The sequence below is a fragment of the Anas platyrhynchos genome, chromosome 6 (assembly GCF_047663525.1).
Source record: "Anas platyrhynchos isolate ZD024472 breed Pekin duck chromosome 6, IASCAAS_PekinDuck_T2T, whole genome shotgun sequence".
Classification (NCBI taxonomy): domain Eukaryota; kingdom Metazoa; phylum Chordata; class Aves; order Anseriformes; family Anatidae; genus Anas; species Anas platyrhynchos.
In genome coordinates, this window is record NC_092592.1 from 30185956 (window position 1) to 30210541 (window position 24586).

Sequence of the window (24586 nt, forward strand, 5' to 3'; positions counted from 1 at the left end):
GACAGTTCATACCTATAAGAGCTCTTTCCCCTTCCATATTTTTTCTAGCCCTGTTTTATTCTCCCCTGGTTGGCCCACGTATTGTGTCTCCAACACATTTTCTCTTGCAGTCAGATTTCTACGCTATTTAGAGTAAATTTCATCTACTGAATTTACTTTATCTACTGCATTTACACAATATAAAAATTACTGGGGCTGTCAGTAACTAGAATAATACAGGGAAATTACAAGTACAGGTATGTGTAAGGACAAGTTTCCCCTATAATAGGCACTTTATAAAGGTTTCCATTATTCAGAATGGTGGAAATTAAATTATTTTCCTATATTATTTGTAATACTTTTGTTTTTCATACACCGAGCAGCACATCAAAGAGTTAGGAGTTAGAATTTTGTGTACATTTACTTAGACAGATTACAAAGGCAACCACCCTCACACTAAAGTGAATAAAAACAGAATTCAATATCTTAAAAGTCAGGGAAATTAGACAGAGTCTAGCTGAACACATGACAGCTTTTTAAACCTCATAAGCCGTAAGGGACCATTCAAACCAGAGTACATCTGTCCTAACACAAACTCTTTGCGTGAAAAAAGACAGAGTCCCGAAGTTGGAAAAGCCAGTGTTAGTGGGAATAATTTTGATTCAAGAAAGGTGAAGTTTATTTGCAGATTACAGAGGAATAACTGAATTAAGTTAGAATGAAGTTTAATTTCACCACTGTCTCTTCTTAGAAACAGGTCTTTAACAGATACTTGGAAAAGCAATATCCTAACACTTTGTATATTCAACAGATCCTCGAAATATGGTCTCAAACTCCAGCAATCCTGGGCTCACAAAATATTGTGGCATGTACAGTTTTTCACAGTCTAACACACTTCATGAAGAATCACCTCTTTTTGCTTATTTTGAGTTTGTCTCCTGACAATTTCCTTTGAATGAAATGCACCTTGTATTGTAAGAGACAGTGAACAATAGTTTCCAATTTATTTTATAAATATTATTTTCCATAATGGCCTATAGTGTGAACTTACTCTTTCCTCTGGAACAAGAAGGTTGCTCTTGGAAATGCTGGATTATACAGAACAATGGTTCTGTAATAAGATTTCTACATTTCATGGGCTTCAAAACCAGCTTTGAATATTTCACTGAACTCTTACAAAACATTTCAACAGACACCACTGATTCCCTTCCTTGCATTATTCATCAATTTCTAGATACTTTATAAGTCTCTGAACCAAAATACTACACTTTGAGCCACAGTATTAATATCAAGGAAGTCAATATTAACTTATAAATTATACATATTTATAAATATATGTATATTACATATAAATATATATATCTAGAATATGCATATATAAAATACATGTAAGTTATAAGTTAATATATAAAAAATATAACTTGACTGTAAAGAAATGATTCAGTAGCTAGTGAACTGCTTTAATAGTTCTCCCAATGGAGAGAGGTATCTCAAACAGAAACTTACTGCAAAGAACAATCTTCCCATCTTTTCATAGGTAAATTTTGCAAATCTCCACTGAAAAACTATGGAAAAATTGTAGTGGCTCATCCTTCAGACATTTCCCCTAAAGGGATCATGTGAGTCTCAAGCACTGTAAAACATGAGACCTTCACTCACTTTTATGGAACTAAACCAAACAACACTAACTGAGCATTCGTTTTCCTAACTTACCAGAAGTCTTTGGTTTTGTATTTTTGTGTATCAGTCTAATTGACCAAATCATGAATTTGAAATCCTCTGACATAAACTCACATTTTCAGAACAAACACAACAAGTTCTTAGCAGTTTCATAAAGTACTGCATCTGGGTGAGCTTGGGAGATGACTTTACTAAAACTTCACTGTAAACCACGTTTCATTTACCAGCACTGAATTTTCACTGAGATTTTCCCAGCTGAAAATCTGGGTCTTATGAGGTGGCTGAATTATGTTTATTTGGCTGTTGAGCCTGATGGGTAACAAAGCATGGCATCAACCAGATGTTGCTAGAAAATGCAAACTTGTATTAAAGAAAGCAGTCCCCATCCCTACTCATTTCCAATGAGCTCTGTGCTCCCCAGAGCCAGCATGTAAACGCTACCTGCAAACTCACTGAATTCACCATACTTTCACAGTAATCTCTATGTCATTCAGGACAGAAACAGTTAATATCTGACCTTGAAAGCAAGGTAACACATATGAAGTATTGAGAATCTGAATGACCCACCAATTCTGATAAAATACCACTTGAAGAGTCATTATGCTAATCAAGATTTACCATCACTTCTCTCATCTGCTCTCAAGAGATTCATTTTCAGAGCCAAAGCTTTCTGCCAAACATGAATCCCTTGCGGCCTCAACTTCATTTTAACACCTACATAGCATGGCTGCAGATATGACTGAGCCATGGTGTCCATCATGTCTCATTATTTGGCATTAAAACTAACGGTGTTCTGGTTTTGTGGAAGTTTACAAGCAATTGTATAAGCGTGAAGTCTCCAGTGCACTCAATCCATATGATAAACATGGCAGAACACACAGTTTTACCAGCAGATACTTAAAGGAATCTGCATGGCCAGAAAGAACTAGTAGTATCACCAGTCTGTTCTCCAAAGTGATGCTGCAGAATCTTATCTGCTAACTCAAGCAAGAGAGAGAATTATTCAAGCCAACAACTGATGGCTGAGCTAGACTGTATCTTTTGGAGACATGTCCAATCCCAATGTTTAAACCCGTCTTGAAAAACACTGAATCTTAATTCCAAGGTATGATGAATTTATCACTCTGTTGGTAAATTGTCGTAAAGGTTAATTCCTTTCTCAAAATTCCTTGCTCAAAAAAGTGGTATCTGTAACAGGCAAGAGGTTATCCCGCACTTGCTTTCTGTTGTGCTGTAAATTTATTAGGTTAGTTCATAACTTTTTAGATAACTGAATTAAAGAAATGTATTTTGTGCTAAAAAAATATATATTGAATGAGAACAGAAAATGCTTATTACAGCAGATTTCAGGGGTGTCAGAATTACCATACACACATACATAGTTTCATATTTGAAAATAAAGTACTTTTTATCATTTTTACTATAGTAGAATCTATGACTCCAAGTGAATTTAGTGTTGACAGGTGCTATGCATAATAAAAAACTGGAGACACATAGGAGCATGCAGTCAAAACAAATGACAGTCAGAAAAGGGAGAGAATCAGTTACAGAAAAGTGAAGGGAGTTGCTGAAAGCTATAGAGATCACTGGCAGACTTAGTTATAGCAAACATGTTTCCTTATTCACAATCCATTGCACTCTCAACTTCTGAAGAAAAGAAAAAGTCAATTTTCATGCAAGTAGGAAAATGGGAATTATATATAGAAAAAAAAAAAAAACTTGCAGAGAAACATGTGATCTACCCATAGCTATATAGCATCCAAGAACCCCAAAGCAGCAAATGAACAACTTCTCTAAGGGTACAGAGGGCTCATGTTTATGCAGATGGATAAGCAAGGACACTGATTTGCCTAAAGATGAGTGAGTCAGTGGTAGAGAGCAGTGATTACTGCTTTCCTTCTGTCTTTCCTTCTCTTTCACAGATCGTGCCTATGGCCCAGATATGCATCTGCCTTTCTGGACAGACAAGCTGCTGCTAGGTTTTGTTATTTGTTTTTGTTTTTCACACTTTTTTGTTTGTTTGGTTGGTTGTTTTTTTTGGGGGAGAGTGAGGGAGAAGGGGAAGGTTTCTTTCTTGTGTACCTTTAACATCTATATAACCTCATTCTATATAGCCTAGGTAGGAACCCTTCCCTGCCTTAAAGACATAAGTATGAAAAGTAACAGAGAGTTTCAGTGTAAACAAAATAGCTTTGGTGCCACTTCATCTATCTCACAAAAGTTACTGATCATCTTCACCTGGTCAAATATCTACCTCAGAACAGAGAAGAGATGGAAAGGAAAAAAAAAATCAAAACAAAATGAAAAGACAACCACAAAATAAGCAACATCTTCCTCCTTCCCCCAAACAAACTAATGCTATAAACAAATTGAATGAAGGAATAGTTTTTAAAGGTTTTGTCCAATGTCAAGTAAAATTTCAGTATGCTGAGTGGGGAAGGGAGCTTCCTGTTTACATTTTGATGCAGTTTCACTAACATTTGTTTTTACTTTTTTTTTTTTTTCTAAATTAAGAACTTGAAACAAAGCCAAGATGGAGCCTTGAACAATGACCCACTATCAGAACCAGGACACCCCCTGTTCATTCGCTGATGTTCTCCTTGCAGGGAACATCTTTATTCCCTCCTTATACCCCAGTTTCCCTCTCCATAAAATGTAACAAATGATAATTAACAGTTCTGTGAACAAATGACCATTAAGAGGTGAGAAACTTCACCACGGCCCTAAGGATTTTTCCAATGGAAAATCACAAAACATGTAGTCATTCAGAAAACTAAAATTTGTGCCATTTCTTCCTGACACACTCAAGAAGGACAGAAAGGCTTATTTACCACGTATTGTCTGCTAACTCTGAGTAACTTAAAAACAGTATGATTTTCCTCAAATACAAAAATAAAAAATAATTTTTAAAAATCCTTCTTTTTCATAGATAAGTATTAAGAGGCAGAGAGGGTGGGAAGTGAGACCAAGGTGATTTTTCACTTCCTGGGGTATTTGTCCTCTTGAAGGTTTTGAATTAGGAAAGCATGTACAATTTTACCTTCACACACCCTTCCAACTGCACCTGCACCTGATTCTTTACTGTAGGAAACTAAGAAAGATGGCATGGTTTGACAACAGAAGATATGTTGTCCCACAACAGAATCCTGATTTGCTGAACAGCAGTTTAGCTACACAGCCAAGCATCAGTCCCTAACACACGGATCTCCACTGTGTGACACACACAGTCAATAAAGGTAGACAGATGCAATTAGATTTCTGGGAAAGGCTAAAAGAAAACAAAAGAAGACGAAAAAAAAAAAGAAAAAGAGAGAGAAAAAAAGAAGAAGAACGGAAAGAAAAAAAAAAAAAGTAAACCTCTTCATTTACTCATCCTGTGTTGACAAAGCTCTTTTAGTCTGGGGTGCCCTGACTTCCAAGAGTTTGTTTAAAAAGAGAGAGGAGAAGCAACAAGAATAACTCCATTTATTTTATTATTATTATTATTTAGCCTTTGTTGCTATTTCTTGAGTATCTTTGCACATTTGTTCCTGAGCTAGGCAATTACGATTCTGTATTGCATCTATCTGAATTGTGTTTCCCAATTTCACCCATATTTCATCTCTCCAAATAGCTCTGTTATTCCTGTCTGATTACTAACTATTCCTCTGTGTGTCTGACCCATCTAAATAGTAGAAGATGTGGAGACATGAAGAAGAGACTCTTACTTCCACCCTCTGATTTCACAGCAAACTACTTCTGAAGATTACATAGTAATACTTAAGTAATACTCCCACAAAATACATCCCCTCATCCTATAGGCAAGCTGATTAAACCCACAAGAGCTTGCACATACAAGACCTCCAACAAGACCTTACAAGCAGCGCTTTACAGTGCCTGAAGTTTCCTCCTGATTTGTAACTCCTCTTACACAGAAAACAGAGAAGCATGCAATAGTTCTGCAATTACGGGGTAAGAATCAGCCATGTAACAACTGTACTTTCAGACAGAACAATGAATGCAATCATGAAGCAATTAGCACAGGTGGCTTTTTTTTTTTTTTTTTTTCTTTTTTTTTTTTCCTCTCTTCAGGACCGGCAGGAAAAAATCATGACTGAATAAGGGACTGGCCTGTCAGCAATGGTAATTCAAGTCTGATGCCCAAGGCAGAGACAGAGAGGAAAGATGAATACAAAAGCAACTAAGTCACTGAAGCTAAATGAGTAATTGCTCATCAGCTGAACCCCAGTAATTAACCACATTCATCTGCACACAACACCCAAGAAACTGGGCTGTAAAATAACTTCAGTTTACATAGATTTCCCTACCACTTAGTAAATCTCTATTCATCCAAACAAAAAAGATCTGTGGTGCTTATCATAGTGATAGACTCAGTGGGCTGTAAAAAGATTGAGGGTTGATGCTTTGTGACCCATTTCCTGCTCATTACAACTGAGCAATAAGAGGCACGCACTAACTGTTGAATTTGCTCTCACCACTACTGAACTATTTGAATCACTTCTTAGAGTCAAATAGTCCAGTCCCAATGTGATTCCTGTCTCTCCAGCTCTTTGCTCTATTCACCACCTGATTTTCCTGGTCTCACCTGCTGCAATGACAAGATGTAAATGATGTAATAATGACTTGGCTTTCTGGAAGGATGTAAATGAGTTTTATAATTGATTCTCACCTCCCTCCCAACTGCCAACAGCAGTATTATTAAATGAATTCAACAATCCTAACTGGTCAGAATATAACTTAAAGAATCAATGAAACCTCCATAGCCTCTTCAGTCCATGCATGGTATCTAGGTCAGTGATACGACAATGTAAATTCTTTACCATGCAGCTGTTTCCCTTGCTTCCAAGGGTGTTTCTTGATCAGTCAGCACACAGTGCCTGGAATCCAAGGCGTAATGTTTCTCTTTCCTTAAATACAGCCTTAGCAAGAGAATGTTATATAGCAAACTGCAATATCATTTGTTCCAAACTGCCCCACAGCTCCCATTGCAATTATCTAGATATCCACAGGACTACATAATTACTCTGAGAAAATTCTGCCTTTAGATATGCAAAAATGAAACCAGAGGGAGCCATTTACACTTAGCCACAGGCAGAATTTGACCCTTAGTTTGACTTACATTTAATTTAGTCCAAGCTGATTAATACTCCTTGCCTGTTGGTTATGCTCTATGGTTCTTGGCCAAAGATCGTTGAAGTCAGAAAATATCTTCATTAGGCTTCACAGTAGAAACCAGTCCTGTGACTCATATCTATATGGAGGACTTTTAGAATTCTATTTCAGAGCTAATTGGTACAGATATACAGTGCTACATGATTTTTTTTCTTGCAGCTATAGTACTGAATTCCCAACAGCTATCCAATTTGCTAGTCAACGTCATAACACAAAGAAAATTTAACATACAGAATGCATCCTCTCACTGAAAACACCCTGTACACACACCTCCCACACCAACTCCATGAATTCAGGTTAACACACAAAAGGGTCCTTTATTCCTATATCCAGTTTGTTTGTTTTTCTTTTAAGAATTCTGTAAAAGAAGAGTGGGAGTTTCCTACGGAACGGTGACAATATACTTGCTGGTAGCCATCTACCATAAATTAAATGAGCATTAGCTGTATGGACTCTAATTCAGAATTATTTCCTGAACAGGTTGACTATCCCTACAGTATAAATTTATTTTCAACTATATCCTAATTCTATTTGACAAATTTACCATTAGAAGTGTCATTGACCTTCACACAATAAATCTCCTGTTACCAATACACATTAACTTTCATTCCAAAGGGTCCTAAAAGACAGCATATACAAGATTCTGTTCTCTTTCATATCATTCTAGGGAATTCAACTGCCACAAGGGAATGAAAATATTTTGACTTTCTCTAATTACATACCAGAAATCACACCCAGAAATCATTTTATCTGCACCTTCCACTGGAACAGATAATAACCACACTACATTCCACAAAATGCTGCAAGAGTAAGTGTAAGTGAAAAATATTGCATGTAATTGACTCTAGAGAAAGAATTAGGCAGGCATGATCCTAACATTCAGTTTTGGAAGGATATAAAGCTACAGGGCTGGAATTGTACTGGTTTTGAGCTTAAAGTGTAGGACTGAACATCTATTCCAAAAGTTCCTATAAAATCATTTTGTGACCTTAGCTAATTATTTAACTTCCTCATGCCTTTATTTTCTCAGGTATACAATAATAGTAACTACAAAACTAACTTAGGCAAAAGGAAAAATAAGTTTTTAATCTTTATATAATGAATAACTTGAAAGACATCATAGAATGCAAACTTTTATGCTGATACTTTAATATATTATCTGAACAATTTAACTGATATTTTGATTATTGATTAGATTCAGAATCTCATAGATTAATTATATGTAAAACAAAAAAGATACATCCAAATCACTTTGTATGATGGCTTGCAAACAATGCCAAGACATTTCACTGTGTTATCCCTGTTGGGAGCTTAGCTAATTGTTTTGGTCTGTCTTTTACTCAAAAGCAACAAGAAGTCAACATCTGAAATCCACCATTTCTCAGAGCAGTTTGCTCCAATGGCCCTCAGCTTCACAGTTGAGTTTATCTGCAATTGACTCATAGACATCCATTCTCATTACAAGTTTCTTTGCTAGATCAGAAAGTTTACTTGTACGTGTCATCTTCTCCATGAAGATATTTATGTACAATAATAGAGAATCATAGAATGGTTTGAATTGGAAGGGATATTCCCCAGGTTAAACAACCCTAACTCTCTCATAGTTTCCTTTCAATCTGTTTTTTGGTAAACTAAACAGATTGAGCTCTATAAAGTCCTTCAAAGGAAATGACTGACTTGTGCATATTGATACGTGTGATTTTCAGAAACTGTTAACAATGAGGTCTCTCACAGTCAAGTCCTATTCTGGTGTATCAAGTTTGGCATCAGTAAATTTCACAGCATTCAACTGATGGATTACCCATACTGAAGGAACTGGCCTTCAAAGGAAATTGATTCACTTCTACTTTGAAAATATGCCAATCAGATAGAAACAAACAATCTCTTATTCTGTTCTTGGATCTGGTACCAGAATGGCATGAGAGAAGTGTTAAATAAGAGGACAAATAACCAAATTACAAGTTGCTTTTCTTACCGTGAAGGATCTTAGATATATTCTCCATTGCCTGTCCCATGATATTGCCAAAAGGACTGGTCAACAAATACAGGCTGACAAGTCAGTCATAGAGAGCTAGGCCCCATGAACCCATTAGATGCCTATGTCCTTTACTTTGCCCTACAGATCAAGGATTACTCAATGTCTCTTGCTGGAAATACTATCTTAGTTACCCCAAAGACTGTTGTGAATGCTTTGCAGCAGTTAAGTGGGAAGATGGAGAAATGCCAGGTTGTTCCTAAGCAAATAAAGCAAAATGCTACCAACAATTCTTACCTTTTGATCTTGACTATATGCTAAGATCCAATCTTCCTGCTTCGGGTGGAAGAGCAGACTGTGGATGCAGAAGTTCAGACGGTATTTTTGATAGGTGGCACCTTCATCAGAACTAATCAATAAACTGCTCTCAACCTCTGGGTCAGTCAGCAGCATAATCTATGGAAGGGAAAGATGGAAACACAGCGGTGAAGAGAAATCAAAAGACAGGAACTTCCGATAATCTTAATAAACAGTTTGTTTCAGTTTGCTTCAATCCAATATGAAAACTAAGCAAAGCCAACCCTTAAATAAGGAAAACAGTATATTTAAAATATATACATATGCACATAAGATACAATCAAATAGGTAAAATAACCATCACTAGGTTAAAACAGACCCAAATGAAGTCTATGCTGAAATTATCAGAAAAATCAAGCATGAGATTTGCAATTCAAGAGTGAAAATAAGTTATTAAGTAACCACAGTAGGCTGCTAGGGTCTTTTTGAATCATCTGTTGGAGAAGCAGATGAAAAATAAGGTGTTAATAAGAAAAAAAAAAAAGAAAAAAAAAGAAGGGTGGGGAGGACAGAGACACACACAAAATGATCTCTAATGGTGAGGTTTGTTAGACTGTGGCAGAATTTTTAGAGAAAATGACAGTTTCATTGCCTGAAATGTTATAATCTGGCTGTCTACAAGAAGCAATCTTGCTTTGGCAGAAGAACACATTTGATAACGTGCTGGATTCTTTCCATCTCTAGTTTCTATGGTGCTGTGAATTACAGATTCACTAGTGTATCAAAAATAATCTCTGCAGAGAAAAGTTGTTTTCTCACTTTGTCCGAGAGTGTTAGGTCAGGGATGACAGAAGATCTATGGTTTTCAGTTATAGTAGCTACTTCTCCCCATTAACTATGGTATTAATTGGACTGCATTGCTGATGAATCAGAGAGAATAATGAGAAAGTTTTCTCATGTTTCTCTGCATGAGAGAGAATACACAGCTTTGAGCAGTACAAAGAAATCATTTCAGTATTTCAGCAAGCAACAAAGTAATACCCCTAAGGAGTGTGAATGAGGCACTGTGAATGACGAACATGAAAAGTTCTGAATATTTGCCTGAGCAGGTATTAAAGCATTGAATCATTAGCATCATTTTAATTTCATTTTATTTCATTTTTAAATACTGGTGTTGCTGTTGCAAACACTAATCTGTGGCAAACACTAATCTATCTTTAGACAAGCCCAAAATGAAAGGACCCCCACCTGGAATTTCTCAGAGCAAATTCCTATTTGGGTTTTGACATTGCACAAACACACATTTTATTTCTTTCTCCTTAATTAGGCAGGCAGTGTTAGGTATAACAATTAATTACCTATGAATTATAGGACACCGTAAGTCTTGGTATACACAGATTATAAAGAATTGTATGTGAAGATGTAAATACACACATGTCCTTCATTACTGGATAGCTACCAGATGCTTTTATCTATGTCTAGAAAATCCCTTGATAGTAGCATAACAATGTGGCCTGTGACTTGGAAGTTTAGGATATTACTTCAAACTCCCCAAAATGTAAGAACCTGAATGATCTTAGACCAGTTACATTGCCTAGCCACACTGTATCTTTAATTTAAAATAAATGTTCCCATGCCAACATAAAGGCACTATCACCTGTATTTGTGGTCTACTTTTAAAATCTTATGATGAAAACACGCACTGTTAGAATTAAACATTCTTATTTTCATTTAACACTTTAAAATATATCAAGCATATAATTGATGTGTTTCTACAGTGAAGATTGTGTGATAGAAACTACGCAGAAAGCATTAATAATCAAAGCATCAATATATAGACCATCTATTTTCACTAAGTAACCTATCCAGCTTCTCAAGCCAAAACTTAATTGTCATTTTTATCAGCTAGTTCTTTTTTCTTAACAGACAAATTTCTGGGACAATATTTCTATGGTTAATGTTTATCAATTGCATACTCTGATTCAGAAATTGTGATTTTTTTATTTGTATATCTCCCTTCATAAGTGGATTTTGTTTATGTTAGTATTTGGAAATATCACAGCACAGCATTAATTTGGACTATAGCAACTAGAGCAGAAATAAGCACAAATCAATGGCCTTGATCCCAGCTCTCTGAAGTTAATAAGAGACTTTTCATTGACTTTGGATTTTGTCTCTAAGGCAAGTTGTTAATCAAGATCCACTCTAGTCTCACATACCTCTTTCTACCTGCATAAGCAACTCATCTGACCTCATCACTGCCACATCCAAGAACATCAAAGCCTTAACACATTTTCTGTCATGCCATTCCTCTGAAGTGTGAAAGTCCTCTTATCTCCATTTTATAGAAGGGGAATTGAGGGACAAACTGCTGAGGCACTGAAACACCTAATTCCTCATTCGATCAATAAAAGTTAAGCACCCAACAAGATTTGCCAGCACTGCTGACTTAGGCTTTAATCTGCTAACTACACCCTGGGATATTACTACTGTGTTCTCAGGTACCTGCAGTCTCCAGAAGTCTTGACCATTGCACTGCAATGACCAGCCTGTCTGTGCATATGAAGTGTTTCAAGACACATCTTTTTTATTACACATGCTGACAGCAACAGCATTGTACATGCAGCGGGACTGTGCAGAACTGCTGAAGATTTATGCAAGGGCATACAGAGAGTCAGAAAAGAGGGACTGAGTTGACAGATGACTCTCCAGCCACTAGTCTGATTGTTAACTATGAGACCAACTTTCAGTGCTGGGACTGCGTTCTCTGTTCCACTGTTGTACCAAGCATTGCCAATCACTTTGCAAAGATGTCCTAAAATGAAACAAGCTAGAAGTGACTAAGCAGTTACGACCCACATCACAGTCAGAGTCCCCTGTTACTTACAAGATAAGAAAAGCAAATTTAAATACCAGATATCTGCATATAAATAATCAGAGTTACAAGTCCAAAAGTTAGCATTTGTTGGATGAGAAGCAGAAATTTACATCTGAATTAAAAAACTGTCAGAATGAAGGGGAAACAACATGTATATGTATCTGTATGAACCTTTCAGATCAGAACAGTATTGTACTTCTGAAATTAATCCCTCAAATTTTCAGAGGAAATTTCTACAGAAAACCCATTTATACTATGTTCTAGCTCATTCCACAGAGTGATCTCAGGGCACCAGAACTGAATTCCCTTTCAATTAAACTAAACCAGAATATATTTCAGGAGTGCACTTAATGTGCTCCAGCTACTACTAGACATTTAGCCCAGAGTATCCAGTTAGCACTAGTCTAAAGTATAAAATGCCCATATTGTGTCATCTCAGCATCAACTGCTTCATTCTACAAATCTACTTTCACTACGTGCTAAAGTAGATGCAACCACAGTAGTTTTATTTTCTAGGTTGTCTGGAACATAAATGAGAAAAGAGAGAAAGTACAATTAATTTTAATGTTTGTGTTGCAGTGTAAGAATTACATAGTAAATACATTTTAGACTTTCCTTTCAAATAAATGAAGCCAATTTCTACTTTGAAGTAGCCTATTACCCATTTACTTGATTAAGTTGCTTATACAGAAAATAAAAAGTGGACACAAACATGCTGCATAGGAAAGCATGAAAAATAAAAACAAAAGTAGCACAAAGAATCTAACTTTAGAAGTCAAATATCTAATTAAGTTTGTAATATCTAAGAATATCTCAAAAAGGAGATTAGAAGGAAACTACTTTTAAACTTCCCACTTCACTGTAGAAAACATACTGGATTACCTAAAATGCAAACTCCTCAAAGTAGGAACTATCTTGTTGCTCTGATTCTGCAACATATCACTGCTTTCCCAGCTAATACCGGTTTCTGGAGAAACGTATTCTGGACATCATGGAGGTTGTTGCACAATAAAATCACATTAAATCTATCCAGGTACCTAGAGAGCATCACAGAATGAGTAGGGAAAGACAACCTGGCTGATGAAGTCATAGGATTTTTGAAGTCTGAGACTTGCAAAAGTCTCTTAAAGATCTGAAACTGTTATAGGATAAAAAGACCATTCCATAATTGTTAGAAGATTAGAAATAAAGGTTAGGGAAAATATTTCCATTTCTACAGTTGAGAGAAGCATTCATTTGGAATTTTCCTTATGTTTTGTGCTGTTGAATGCATCTGTTAATGATTTGGATAGAAGGAAGGAGAAAGGGGTGATCCAGTTTGCTGATAGCAGTAAGGTACTCATAATAAAAATAAATAAATAAATAATATATTATTATACTATATAGTATAATAATATATTATAATATATATAATATATATTATAATATATGATATTTATATAATTATATATACTATATATTACATGTAACATTATTATATGTGATATAATAAAAATAATAATAAAAAGCCATCTACAGAGAGCTGTAAAAGGATTTCACTATGTTCAGTACCTGAGCATGACAGGTGAAATTCAGTGATGATATATAGGAGGGGAAAAAATGGAGAAAGACAATCCCAAAGTAACAGAGAGAAAAATAATCTCTACATAACTGTTTTCTTTCAGGAGAGATTTGTTGGGGTTTCAGTGTAGAGAACTGTGAAAACGCAAGCTCCTTCCTCAGATTCTGTCAAAAACACTCAGATACAGTAGTAGAAATTATCAGAAAGCAATTAAACAGCATGATAATAATCCTCTTAGATCACTGCAAAGTTTTCCCACATCTTAAACATTGGCTGCTGTTCTCAACCTCCATCTTAAAATAAAAGGCTATAGTAGAAGACACAGCAAAGTAAGAAGGGTGTTCAAAGAAAGAAATGAAACATTTTTCATACAAGCACCAAATAAACACACTTCCAACCTTCCAAAGAAGATAAATGAGAGGCAATTTGACCAAGGTCTAGAAAACTATGAATGGCCTGGAAATACTTAGAGAACAATTATTCACTCTGTCATAACACAAAACTCATAAGCATCAAATGAAACTTTACAACAGAGATACAAAACACAGGCAGTTCCAGGATTCTTATTTGGTTAAAACATGGAAGTCATTAACAGATATGTTCTTGGAGAAAATATCCATCAATTCAAAAAACAAACAAACACACAAACAAAAACAATGACAATATTGGCTCAGGAATCTGAGCTACAGATTGTTGGATGCTGGAAAAATATATAGTAAAATATTATATACTGGCCTTGATCTGACACTTCCCTCTCAACAGAGAGGAAAGTGTAACTGGTAAAGATTAATCCTGATTTATCATGGCTGTTCTCATAGACAACATTGGAGAGAGAATAAAAATTATAAATGATAATAACATTGTCAGAGCTGGTGGGCTGATCTATGCATGCAACTTGTATGCAAAGAATTGGGCCCATACTTTTTATTTTGACAGCTTTTAAACTGATTCTACCATTATAAAATAAAGTGATTAATTCAGGAGTAACAAGTAATATTTCTTTTCCTCTTACTTTTAGGAATATCCCATACTAAAGGGAGACCAACCTTACAGTGCCTCTGTTTTGGTTTATTGTCTTATGCTGAACTAAATGAAGAGTGAAGTCAGTCAAGACTTCACTTCTCCCCAACAGAAGTAATTGTTCTCTGTTCAGATCAGTGCTCAGCAATGATCAGAATCTGCTTACTCACACCAGGCACAGCAAGCACACACTGCATTTCCTGATACTTCAGATGGATTAGTTTTTTTCTCTGTAAAATAAGTCAATAAAGTCAACACGGGCTTTTGCAACCAAATGCAGGCACCCATTAATCATCCACCCCCTGAAAAGGGAGAAAATTTATTTGCTTTTCCTAGAGGTGACAAATGAACATAAAACATAATTTATGGATCTTAAACACCCCACAATTTTCACCTTTTTTTGGTGCTAACTCTGATAATGACAGACTGCACTTGAAAACTATGTATATTTCTGCTGTCCTTACAAAGGAACCCAGGAATGTTTTGCAAGAGGTCCTGTTATGCTTTTAGAGATGGAACTGTGATCTGTGTACAACTGCCCTGAAAGCCAGATTCAGCAGCTTAGTAAAACCAAGTCCAGAACTCCTCTCAACCTTTACCTATTTTATTACCTCATATTTCTCTTGGATCAAGTTTTTTTCCTAATGTTTTATAGGAAAGAGCATCATATCAGTCAAACAGAACAGTACAGAAAAATCCAACTATATTCCAGGGATTCGAGGTGGTCTTTCATTCAGTTCTGATATATGAAAAGATACAGGTTAAATCTACTAAAAGATCCTTCACAGTCTTCACCTCTTACATACTTCATGCACAGACCTAACAGTTGTATCCACGTGGAACAAGTAACATTACTCACAGGAAAACAGAGGAGTGAATCAGCAAAGAGGAACAGAGCTGTGCAATTTCAACAAATCAGGACATTCCCTACTTGAATGCTTTAAATATTTGCATTTTTTTTCCAGCTCCTCTACATGCCAGTTACATAATCTTAGAAATTTTTTTTGTTTGTTGGTTTAAAAAACATGGCACTTGATTGCAAAAGCATCAGTGCAATGGAGTCCCAGCACAATGAAATGTAATTTCTGCCACTTTTCATCTTTACTTCTGAATTTGGGTTGTCATTTACAAGGCATGAAGATTGTGTAAATAGAGAACCTGATTCTCCAGATTCACCAATTTGCACGTGAATTTCAAAGCAATGCACCCTGCTTTTAAATAATCGAACTAGTTCATTGTTTAAACTTTTTCACGGCCTAGAATAAAAAGTGAATTAAACAGGCCAAAGAAATGAACTACTTTGGTCATGACATTCTGAAATAAATGCAACACCACTGTAATGCAAATTAGACCAATTCCTTTTACAGGACTGAGTTGCTAGAAGCAGTAAGTAGTTGCAAGAGCAAATAAATTAGGGACAAAATTACGAAAAAGAAGTAATTCAAGCATTCATTTGGATATTAACAGAGAAAGAGTAGACTGAAGCCTCTGCAAAATTTAGTAAGATTTATTCATAGATTAACATCAACTGCTGTAGAACTGTACTCATTAGTAATGCCACCAAAATTTGGCCCAAGTCTTTGTTTTAAATAAATTTGCTAACAGCTAAATGAAAACATGAAATGAGCTAGAGCTGACAGTTTTGAAGCTGTCTCTAATGCCAAAAAAAAGACAAGGTTAGTTGCTGAGCAATTTCATTAAGACACCATTAAAATTATACACCTATAATTCAATCAGGGTACTGTGAAGTGCTTTATTGCCAGAAATTCTTGTTAACTCAGAAAGTGCAGCAATTCTGCAGGGAAATAAAAGACTTAAGTGAAAGAATTATACTTTTCAACTCTTTGAAGAAAAAAAAATGTTTTTGAATGATGAACTGGTTTGGAGTAGTCTCAGAATAAGTTTAAATGACCACATTAATACAAATAAAAGGTTTGTGGGTGAGTTATTTTGCTCTATAACCCAGTGACTTAAGAATACAGATGTTCTTATTCATAAAAAGACGTAATTCAACTTCATACTATCAGTCTGCACTTCACTGAGATGGAGGCTAACATACTCCAAGTCTCCTCGAAATAAAACTATGCTCATGATCACTAGATAGTGTAATTTAGCTTCAACCTCAATCAAGATCAGAACAGTGAAAATGCTGACATTGTTTCCCCCAAGAACACACGGGAAGTCCATAACTGGTCAGATATTACCATCTTCCTCAAATCTTGGCTTTTTATAGGCAAGAGATATGATGTGGTGAAAGGTTCAGATGGTGAATTCTTGTTTGCACACATGAAAGATTTAATGCTCATTGAGTGATAATACATCTCTTGTCAGCAGAATACTAGATGGCAAAGGGCTATCACTTAAGAGAGGAAAAATTATCACCTGCCAATATTTTTGAAAGCTGGGATTGTACAGAGTTCCTAGTAGAAGAACTGCTGAGAATTGTATTTGGCATCTTGATGAATGTGGCTTGAAATAAAAAGCTGGCTAGTGACTGAAAAAATGAATCTATTTACCTGTTCTGTATTAGTGAAGGAGTCCACTACAGGCCAAAAGTGACAGCAAAGCAAAGCAGCCAATAAAATTTCTATTTTTTTATTAGGTGTGGGAATCCTCAGGGGTTGTTTTATGAGACAGCAAGAGTGAACGCAAGTGTCAACAACAACATCCAAAAAATAAAAGAAACACTTTGTAACTCCCCCTTATCGAAGCTGCAGACGGTAACAGAAATAGTCACATCCAAAAATTTTTGTTTTCCTCTTCAGTTTTACAGTGTAATACCATTATTTAGCGAAAGTCCAAAATATTCTCTAAAGGAAAAAGACACATTTTGTAAGAAAATTTTCCCTTTGGGAATATGTCTGTCTCCTTGTTCGGCACATAGTCTGAAAACAGGTTGTATATACATGTTGTTGTATATGTACAGGTTGTACATATACATGTGGTTGTATATGTTGTTGTATGTGTGGAAGTCACAAAATACATAAATTTGTTAGTAGCTAGAATAGCTATTTAATAGCTATTCTGCCTTAAGTGTTCTGTTTAGAAGTTTTAGAATAAATTTAAGAAAAAAAAAGTGAGATATTTTTACTTATTTTCTAGCAGCAGATTCTTCTAAGTGGCTAAGCAAAGAACATTGAAATGCTACCGATCCATACCACACACATTACCCAGAAAAGAAATAAAGAAAAAAAAAAAAAAAACTTAAAAATACATATATTTCACCTGTTTCAAATGAATATCCATTTATGCAATGAATGGAAACCTCCACCAGCTGTCCTTGAAAATATACATTTTAAATTACACTTTTAGAGACTAGAGCCTCTATGTTACCCTATTCGCTGAGAAAGACCCTTGCAGATCACTGGTGGCTACCTTGGCTGAACAAAATGTCTTCCTTTCGTTATGGAATTTAAGAAAACTATGGCCACAGAGTTTTATATCATAAGCTAAATCTCTGCTGTTTATATCTTAGTCCATATTTGCTTGAGCACAATATTTTCAGTCCTACCCAGATTTGTTTAAATGGACATGTTTTAATACTTTTAAAAAGCACTCTATTAACAACTGAGTGTTAAAAAAATCATTTTCTTCTAAGCCAATAAAAGATCATTGCAGCCCACTGTTTCCCATTTTCATATTGACTGAAATAACTAACAGTTTCTAATAAAAGTCATAATTCTCTCAATACCTAAATATTTTAAGTGAAACAAAAACTTTTTTTTTTCACATTTAGAAACGCTTCTCAAATTACAACTATTGTTATGATTTTTCAATGATAATCATAATATTAATAGCTAGTTAACATTTCAATGTTTCTTTTTCAAACATGGTATACAATATTAGATTTTCATTAATACATGACTGTGGTATGAATGATAGTGAATAAATACTAATGTCCTTCTCTATCTTAGAAATAAATAAAAAAGCAAACCAAAATCAGTATTACTGTACTAATTGTACTAATGAACTATTGCTGTTATTGTTGCTCAATTTTCTCTACTGTGACTAATCCCAGTTTTTTAATCCCACTTTCTCCATATGTCATCTGAATTTTAATAAAAAAAAAAAAAAAAAAAAAAGAGTTATAGAGTTGGGTTGGTGTAGTATAGACTCATGAAAAGCAAACATGAGGCTGCAACATCAGTGGAGATATGACTAAGTTCCTCTCCATTTCATCCTACCTGATGACAGAGGAGATATGATGAAAATTCAGAGGTGTGGGTAAGAAGACTTTGTCCAAGAGAGAAGACTGTACAATGACAACCAATCCTTGCTTTGAATTTCAGTTCAGAAAACATCTGAAGCGCCAACTGGAATTAGGTTGATCCTGTTTCTATCAAAATCCAAAAGAGGGCAGTGCACCCCCACACAGCCTGGTTCATTATTCACAGCTCATCAGCTTGGGGACATTCATCAAGTGAACGGATTGCTTCCCACAGCCTTTTCTGTCTGTGGTCAAGTTTTGGCAGAAGCCCCATTCTCAAAAGTACCTCACGTTGGACAAGACCTGAAAAGATTCAACTACTCCTTTTTACATTAAAGTTGAAGATGCTATATTTTTGGTGTGTGCTGCTGAGTCACTGCTTGTGAGCTGACTGTGAACAGAGGAAAACCACAACTTTCACATTCCCAAGAGTGGGCTGCAATCCCAAAAACTAGAGTAAATTCTTAAAATATATAGCCTTTGCCAGTACCTTTTAAATAAAAGAGCAAAAAAGATTATATGAGAGGATTCCCTGAAGATTACCATCACTTCTTAAATCTTAGCTTTTTTAAATGCAGCTTCCTCTTCTATTACTCAAGAATTAAATGAACATAAAGATTCTACATTTTGTCCTCTTGTTTTAATAGAACTAGTGTCTTAATCAGGACTGTGAAAAGGAAGGAAACCCATTTGCATCACCCTTACTCATACAAAAAATGGAAATACAATACTAAAAACAATAAAGAAAATATTTAATTAGTTTATCTTAATACATTATTGTGGGATGTTTCAGAGCTACTTTTATTCTGTGTAGAATTCTAAAGTGATTCATAATTTATGTGATTTAATTTAGTTAGGTAAAGACCTGTGGAGGTGATTTACTCCAAACTCCTGCTCCATACTGAGCCAGCTTCAAAGGTACAGATAGAGGCTCAGAGTTTTGTCAAGTTTTAAATGACTTAAAGGATGTAGCTTCCATAAACTCTTCAGGCACACCCAATTTGAAACTGTTTAGTTTCCATTTGGTGTTAACCTTATTTTAAATATCAGTCAGTTTTAGAATAAATGGGAACATCTTCCATTTTATATTCTTTTTAACTTAAAGGTCCATCTTAGCTTAGTAAATGCTTTCCTCAGGCGATTTATTTGTGCTTTGCAAACAAATCAAATAGAACCTTTGTGAAAAGTTAACCACTTCATTCATGGTCTGACCTGAATATTCATTTTTTATAAAAGCAAAACCAGTTTTCTTGACATTTGTCTTTTCCTAAGTATTGGTCTCTTTTTCTGGTCATACATAAAGAAAAGGTTTAATTTTAAACAGCCCTTCATATTTAGACTTGTTCTCATGTTATGATAACGAAGAGATCAAACCCTCAAAACTGCACCTATTTTATTAATGAGTTACATAGTCTAGACTTAAGAGACAAAAATGTCATCTTACTCTTTTGTCACTGATTCATGCACATATTCACAAAAGATAAATCTCTACTTACTTCCCATCAGACACGAAACTTTGAGAGAAATTGTACTCGTGTTTCTTTGTCATAATAGCTAACTTGATTTTACTCTGAGATTGCTTTTTACAAATAGTTTCAGTGCTGTATTACATTTTATTGCTTTATATGAAGAAGCTAAATTAGAGTTCCAATACAACGTGTGCTATCTGGTTTAAAGTAAGAAAATCTTTTGGGCTACCTTTTACATTAAAATATACACCACCATCTTTACTATGCCCCTATCACTTCCAATAGTTGTGTTTCTGATGTGGTGGTGGTACTCTTACTAGATTACATTCTTCTAGGGAATGAGGTAACCCTTTAGTGTTACACTGTCATGATTTTGAGACATGAGAAAACACAATTACCTTGACCACATGTTTAGACCTTCTGTCCAATGTCCACACAGGGAAGACTTCAGTCACATCCCTTGGGAATTTTCTGTTCTAAAATCTGAGAGGTACAATAGATTTTATAGTACAGACTACGAGTTTTGTGCTTTTTTTTTTTTTCCTTTTCAAATTTTAATCTCCTTTCAGGCTCTGACAAACATTTCTAAATGCTCTTTGTATTTATGCTTCATCTATATCAGTCAGTTGCAATGTTGATTTGATTTGTACATCCTAACTTGAATGTGTGTAGCCCTGTCCACATAATGTGAGGTCCTTGAAGTAAGCTTGCTTTTCTTTAAATGCCTCTCACAAACTCTTTAGATGGAATTTCTGGATCTCAAGTGACCATGGTACGCACACTGAAAACCAAAAACAAAAATAAGAATTTTATTTTTTCAACAGTTAGGAGAGCTGAGCCATGTTTGAAACTCTGTCCTCCAAGAGACCTTTGATGAAAGCCCTTTTTCTTATCCATAGGGATGATTTCTGTAGGAAATGGGAAGTCATAGCAGAGTATCTTTAGATGAAGTGGAGTAAAGATGGCAGGCTCTCAATCTTAACTAAGAAATTTCAGAACACACACGTTGGTGAGCTGAGGTTTGTCCTTTCAGCTGTGTTTTAGAAGAAATCAAACTGATGGATGCGGACTTCAAAAACATAAAGATCTGCCCTTGCTTGTCAAAGCTGTATGAGTGAACATAGTACTGCTTAAAGGCAAGTGAGGCTTACAGAGGGCTCAAGTAGTGTGGTAGTACTGTGCAAGTCCAAAAGACTGAGGTTAATTTCACCCCCTCTGGTCCTGCAGCAGTGCTGAAAATAGAATTCACCAGGCTCAGTTCGTAATCACACAGTGTAAACATTAGCTCCAGGAGCAATCAGTTCAGACGAAAGGAACATGGAAAGATTAAGCTTCTCGTTATTTTCAAATCTCCCTCAAATCAAATTCTAGATTCTTGTCTCTTCATTCCACAGCCCATTTAGGTCTAATTTAGTAGCCTGACTTGAAATTAAATCTCGTCGTTCATGTTTCATTATTATTATGCACTGCTTTCTCTTCTTTTACATATGCTTAACATAAAAAAGCTTCATCACTGAAAACAGTTTGAAAATCTATTCCTTAAAACTTAAATGAAATACAGTAGAAAATTCTATTCTAAAATAAGATCTGACTCATATTCAACAATTGTATTTGATAAGTGTATTTTGAGAAGAAAGAAAGACAACAACATATCAGGAAAGTGAAGCTAGTATAGTCACTTTATTTTGGAAAGTGCAATCTAGTTTCAATTATTAATCGTTTGTTCCTTTGCAACAGATGTTCTGTATTGTAGTGAAGAGCAAAAAAATCGTTTTTGTATACTGAGACAGTCTTACAGCACCTTCCTTAGAGAAGAAAAGAAACCTCAGCTTTGTAGAGATTTGGAATGAGTTGTGTTCATTCATATTGCCAGTACTTTGTTCTGCTGCTCAGTAAGGCATTTCTTTCATTAAAGAATCTCATGAGATTAATTAGCTAATCTTCACACCAACTTTGTGGTAGAGAAAGAAAATGTATATATCAAGAGGGAAAATGACTTGGACAAACTCTTCTATTTAATCAGTGTCATAGCATGAAAGAAGCCACTTGCACTGTAAGTGTATAACAAACAATAGCATCTTCCAGCCCCAAACACTGGACCCTAAGTGTTGTTAATCATACTGAAAGCAAGCAATGACTCTTGGCCTAAAAGTATGGTAACCTAAGCAGATGTTACCACAGGGGATAGGGAAAGGAGTGACACTGATTTTTCCCTGAAGTGTTAGTGATAAACAAACTCATTATCCAAGTGATCGTCTTTCATATTTTTTTTCTGATAACCCTTATGATGCACTTGAAATTCAAGTGTTTTGAAAACTTCCCCCTGAACGGCATTGAAAACAGCCTAAAAAAAGCATGGGTGACTGGTCACCCTGGGCAGTAAAGCTTATATACACAGGTTCACTGAATATACATAGTGAGGTGTACCCCATTATCGGGGTATAAACAAGGATAGCCTTGAGCAGAAAAAATCTCTAATAGTGTAAAATCTCATAGTGAATATGGATGGTCAGACAGCCGCACAGGGGGTTTCAACTTCCATCTACAGGGAATTAGGGTTTTACATGGCCTGAGATATTCATCATTTCAGGAGTTACTGGTCTGTTTATTTTTATTAGGCCTCATAAACACTTACATCTTTGCATGAATCTTTTATCAAGCATACAGGAAGACAAGTACAAAGCGAATAAAGCTGGCTCAAGTGAATAAAGGAAGCCTCACGATATTAATCTTGTATGTACCTGTATGTACCTCTTTCCCCCCCCCCCCCCCCCCCACACACACACACACAGTTTTATACCACCCTTCACTAAGGTTTTCATCTTGGGGCAGGTGATTTCAGGTGGCTCACTGTCTTCAGTTAGTCTCTATACTCAGTCTCTGTCCCAAGACTATATATGCTCCATAACAAATACTGCATTAAGGGTAATTATATCACTATAAGAAAGAGTTACCACTCACACAAGTATTATATTAGACAGCAAGAAGTAGGAAAAAGGAGGTGCAATCAGAGGAACAGTAACACTAGACTGACTATTGGAATGAGGATAAAGGGACTGATTGGTAAGGAAAGTGTACACTTTTTAGCCCCAGAAGCAGAAGAATAAATTCTCTCTCTCATCATTCCATGAATGAGAACCATTGAGAGAAGTAGGGGAGGCAACAGGACCATGGCCTCACCTCAAACTTTTTGGCACAGACAGACCTCTTGCATCCCCAGCGTCATGTCAGTGCATGCAATAATAACTAGAGATCTGTTTCAACTCTACCTGGCCTTCACTCTGCCTCTATTAAATTCAATTCCATTATGTGGAATACATTTCCTTGTGTCAGGGATATTTGAGAAAAGCAAGAGAAGAGATGGGAACAGTGATGAGCTGCAGCCATGAATTTTAAAAAATGTTAACACAGTAAACAATTTTAAATTGCGATGTTGATCATCTGCTGATGGTCTCTGTTATAGCCCAGTTATGCCAAGCTTGGACAGATGGTCAATTCACTAAACACTTTGTTTAATAGCCAACTGTTTCAAGCCATGCCATTTGCCTCTGGCCAGTCCTGGCACCTGTGCAGCACTGTGGTATTTAATAATTCAGAGGCTCTTGCTCTTGTCTGTGCTGTCTAGCATACCCAAAGTGAAGAAATCATTGGGAGGAGACATCACAGAACAGTCTGCACCTCAGACTTTGGACAGAGGTGCCATGCTGGTCCCAAATACCCTGTACCTGGTCATCTCCGTTTCTCTGTGCAAGGTCCTTACAATGCTTTTACCTCATTTCAATTTAAATCCACTAGCTAAAATTGTTCAATAAACCTGGCTGATTTTATCCAAAGCAACTTAACTTCTCAGGTGGGGGCTGGAGCCTCAGCAAGAAGAGTGCTAATGAACCACTGGATCCCAGAAATACCTTTTAAAAGTAATTTGAGATAGAGTTGGGGGGAGGGAGACACATTAAGAAATAAAAACAACAACATCAGAAACACAAACTACAACAAACCAAGAAACATCTTTGAAGAGTACCTATTTGTGAATAAATGTGGAAAAAAAAAAAAGATACAAAACAAAATCAAAACCACACTGGTGGCGTTATACCTGTCTGAGGCAAATACAACATCCTTTAGTCTTTTGCTTTGCTGTTCTGAAAGTAAGGGTGAAATAACGTTAGTAAAAAGTATAGCAAGACAAAATTTGGAGTGTTTAGTTGTTCCCTGAGATACATGTCCTGGGTGGTAGAAGGGGGAAAAAAAAAAAGTAAAAGTAAATAAATAAATAAATAAATACAATTTCTTACAATAGTTACCAGTATTTTGATAAAAAGTAATTCACAATTCAGACTTCTTTTTTCCT

General features: G+C 35.7%; 1 protein-coding gene across 4 annotated transcripts in view; it reads right to left on the reverse strand.

Annotated features, from left to right (window-relative positions):
• The window catches only part of SORCS1 (sortilin related VPS10 domain containing receptor 1), a 287180-nt gene that overhangs the window by 103409 nt on the left and 159185 nt on the right, over positions 1-24586 (reverse strand). For all 4 annotated transcript variants that reach the window (XM_027460308.3, XM_072039771.1, XM_072039770.1 and 1 more), the window contains exon 4: positions 9104-9262. In XM_027460308.3, coding sequence (XP_027316109.3) covers positions 9104-9262 — 159 coding nt within the window. The remainder of the gene's footprint in view (positions 1-9103; positions 9263-24586) is intronic.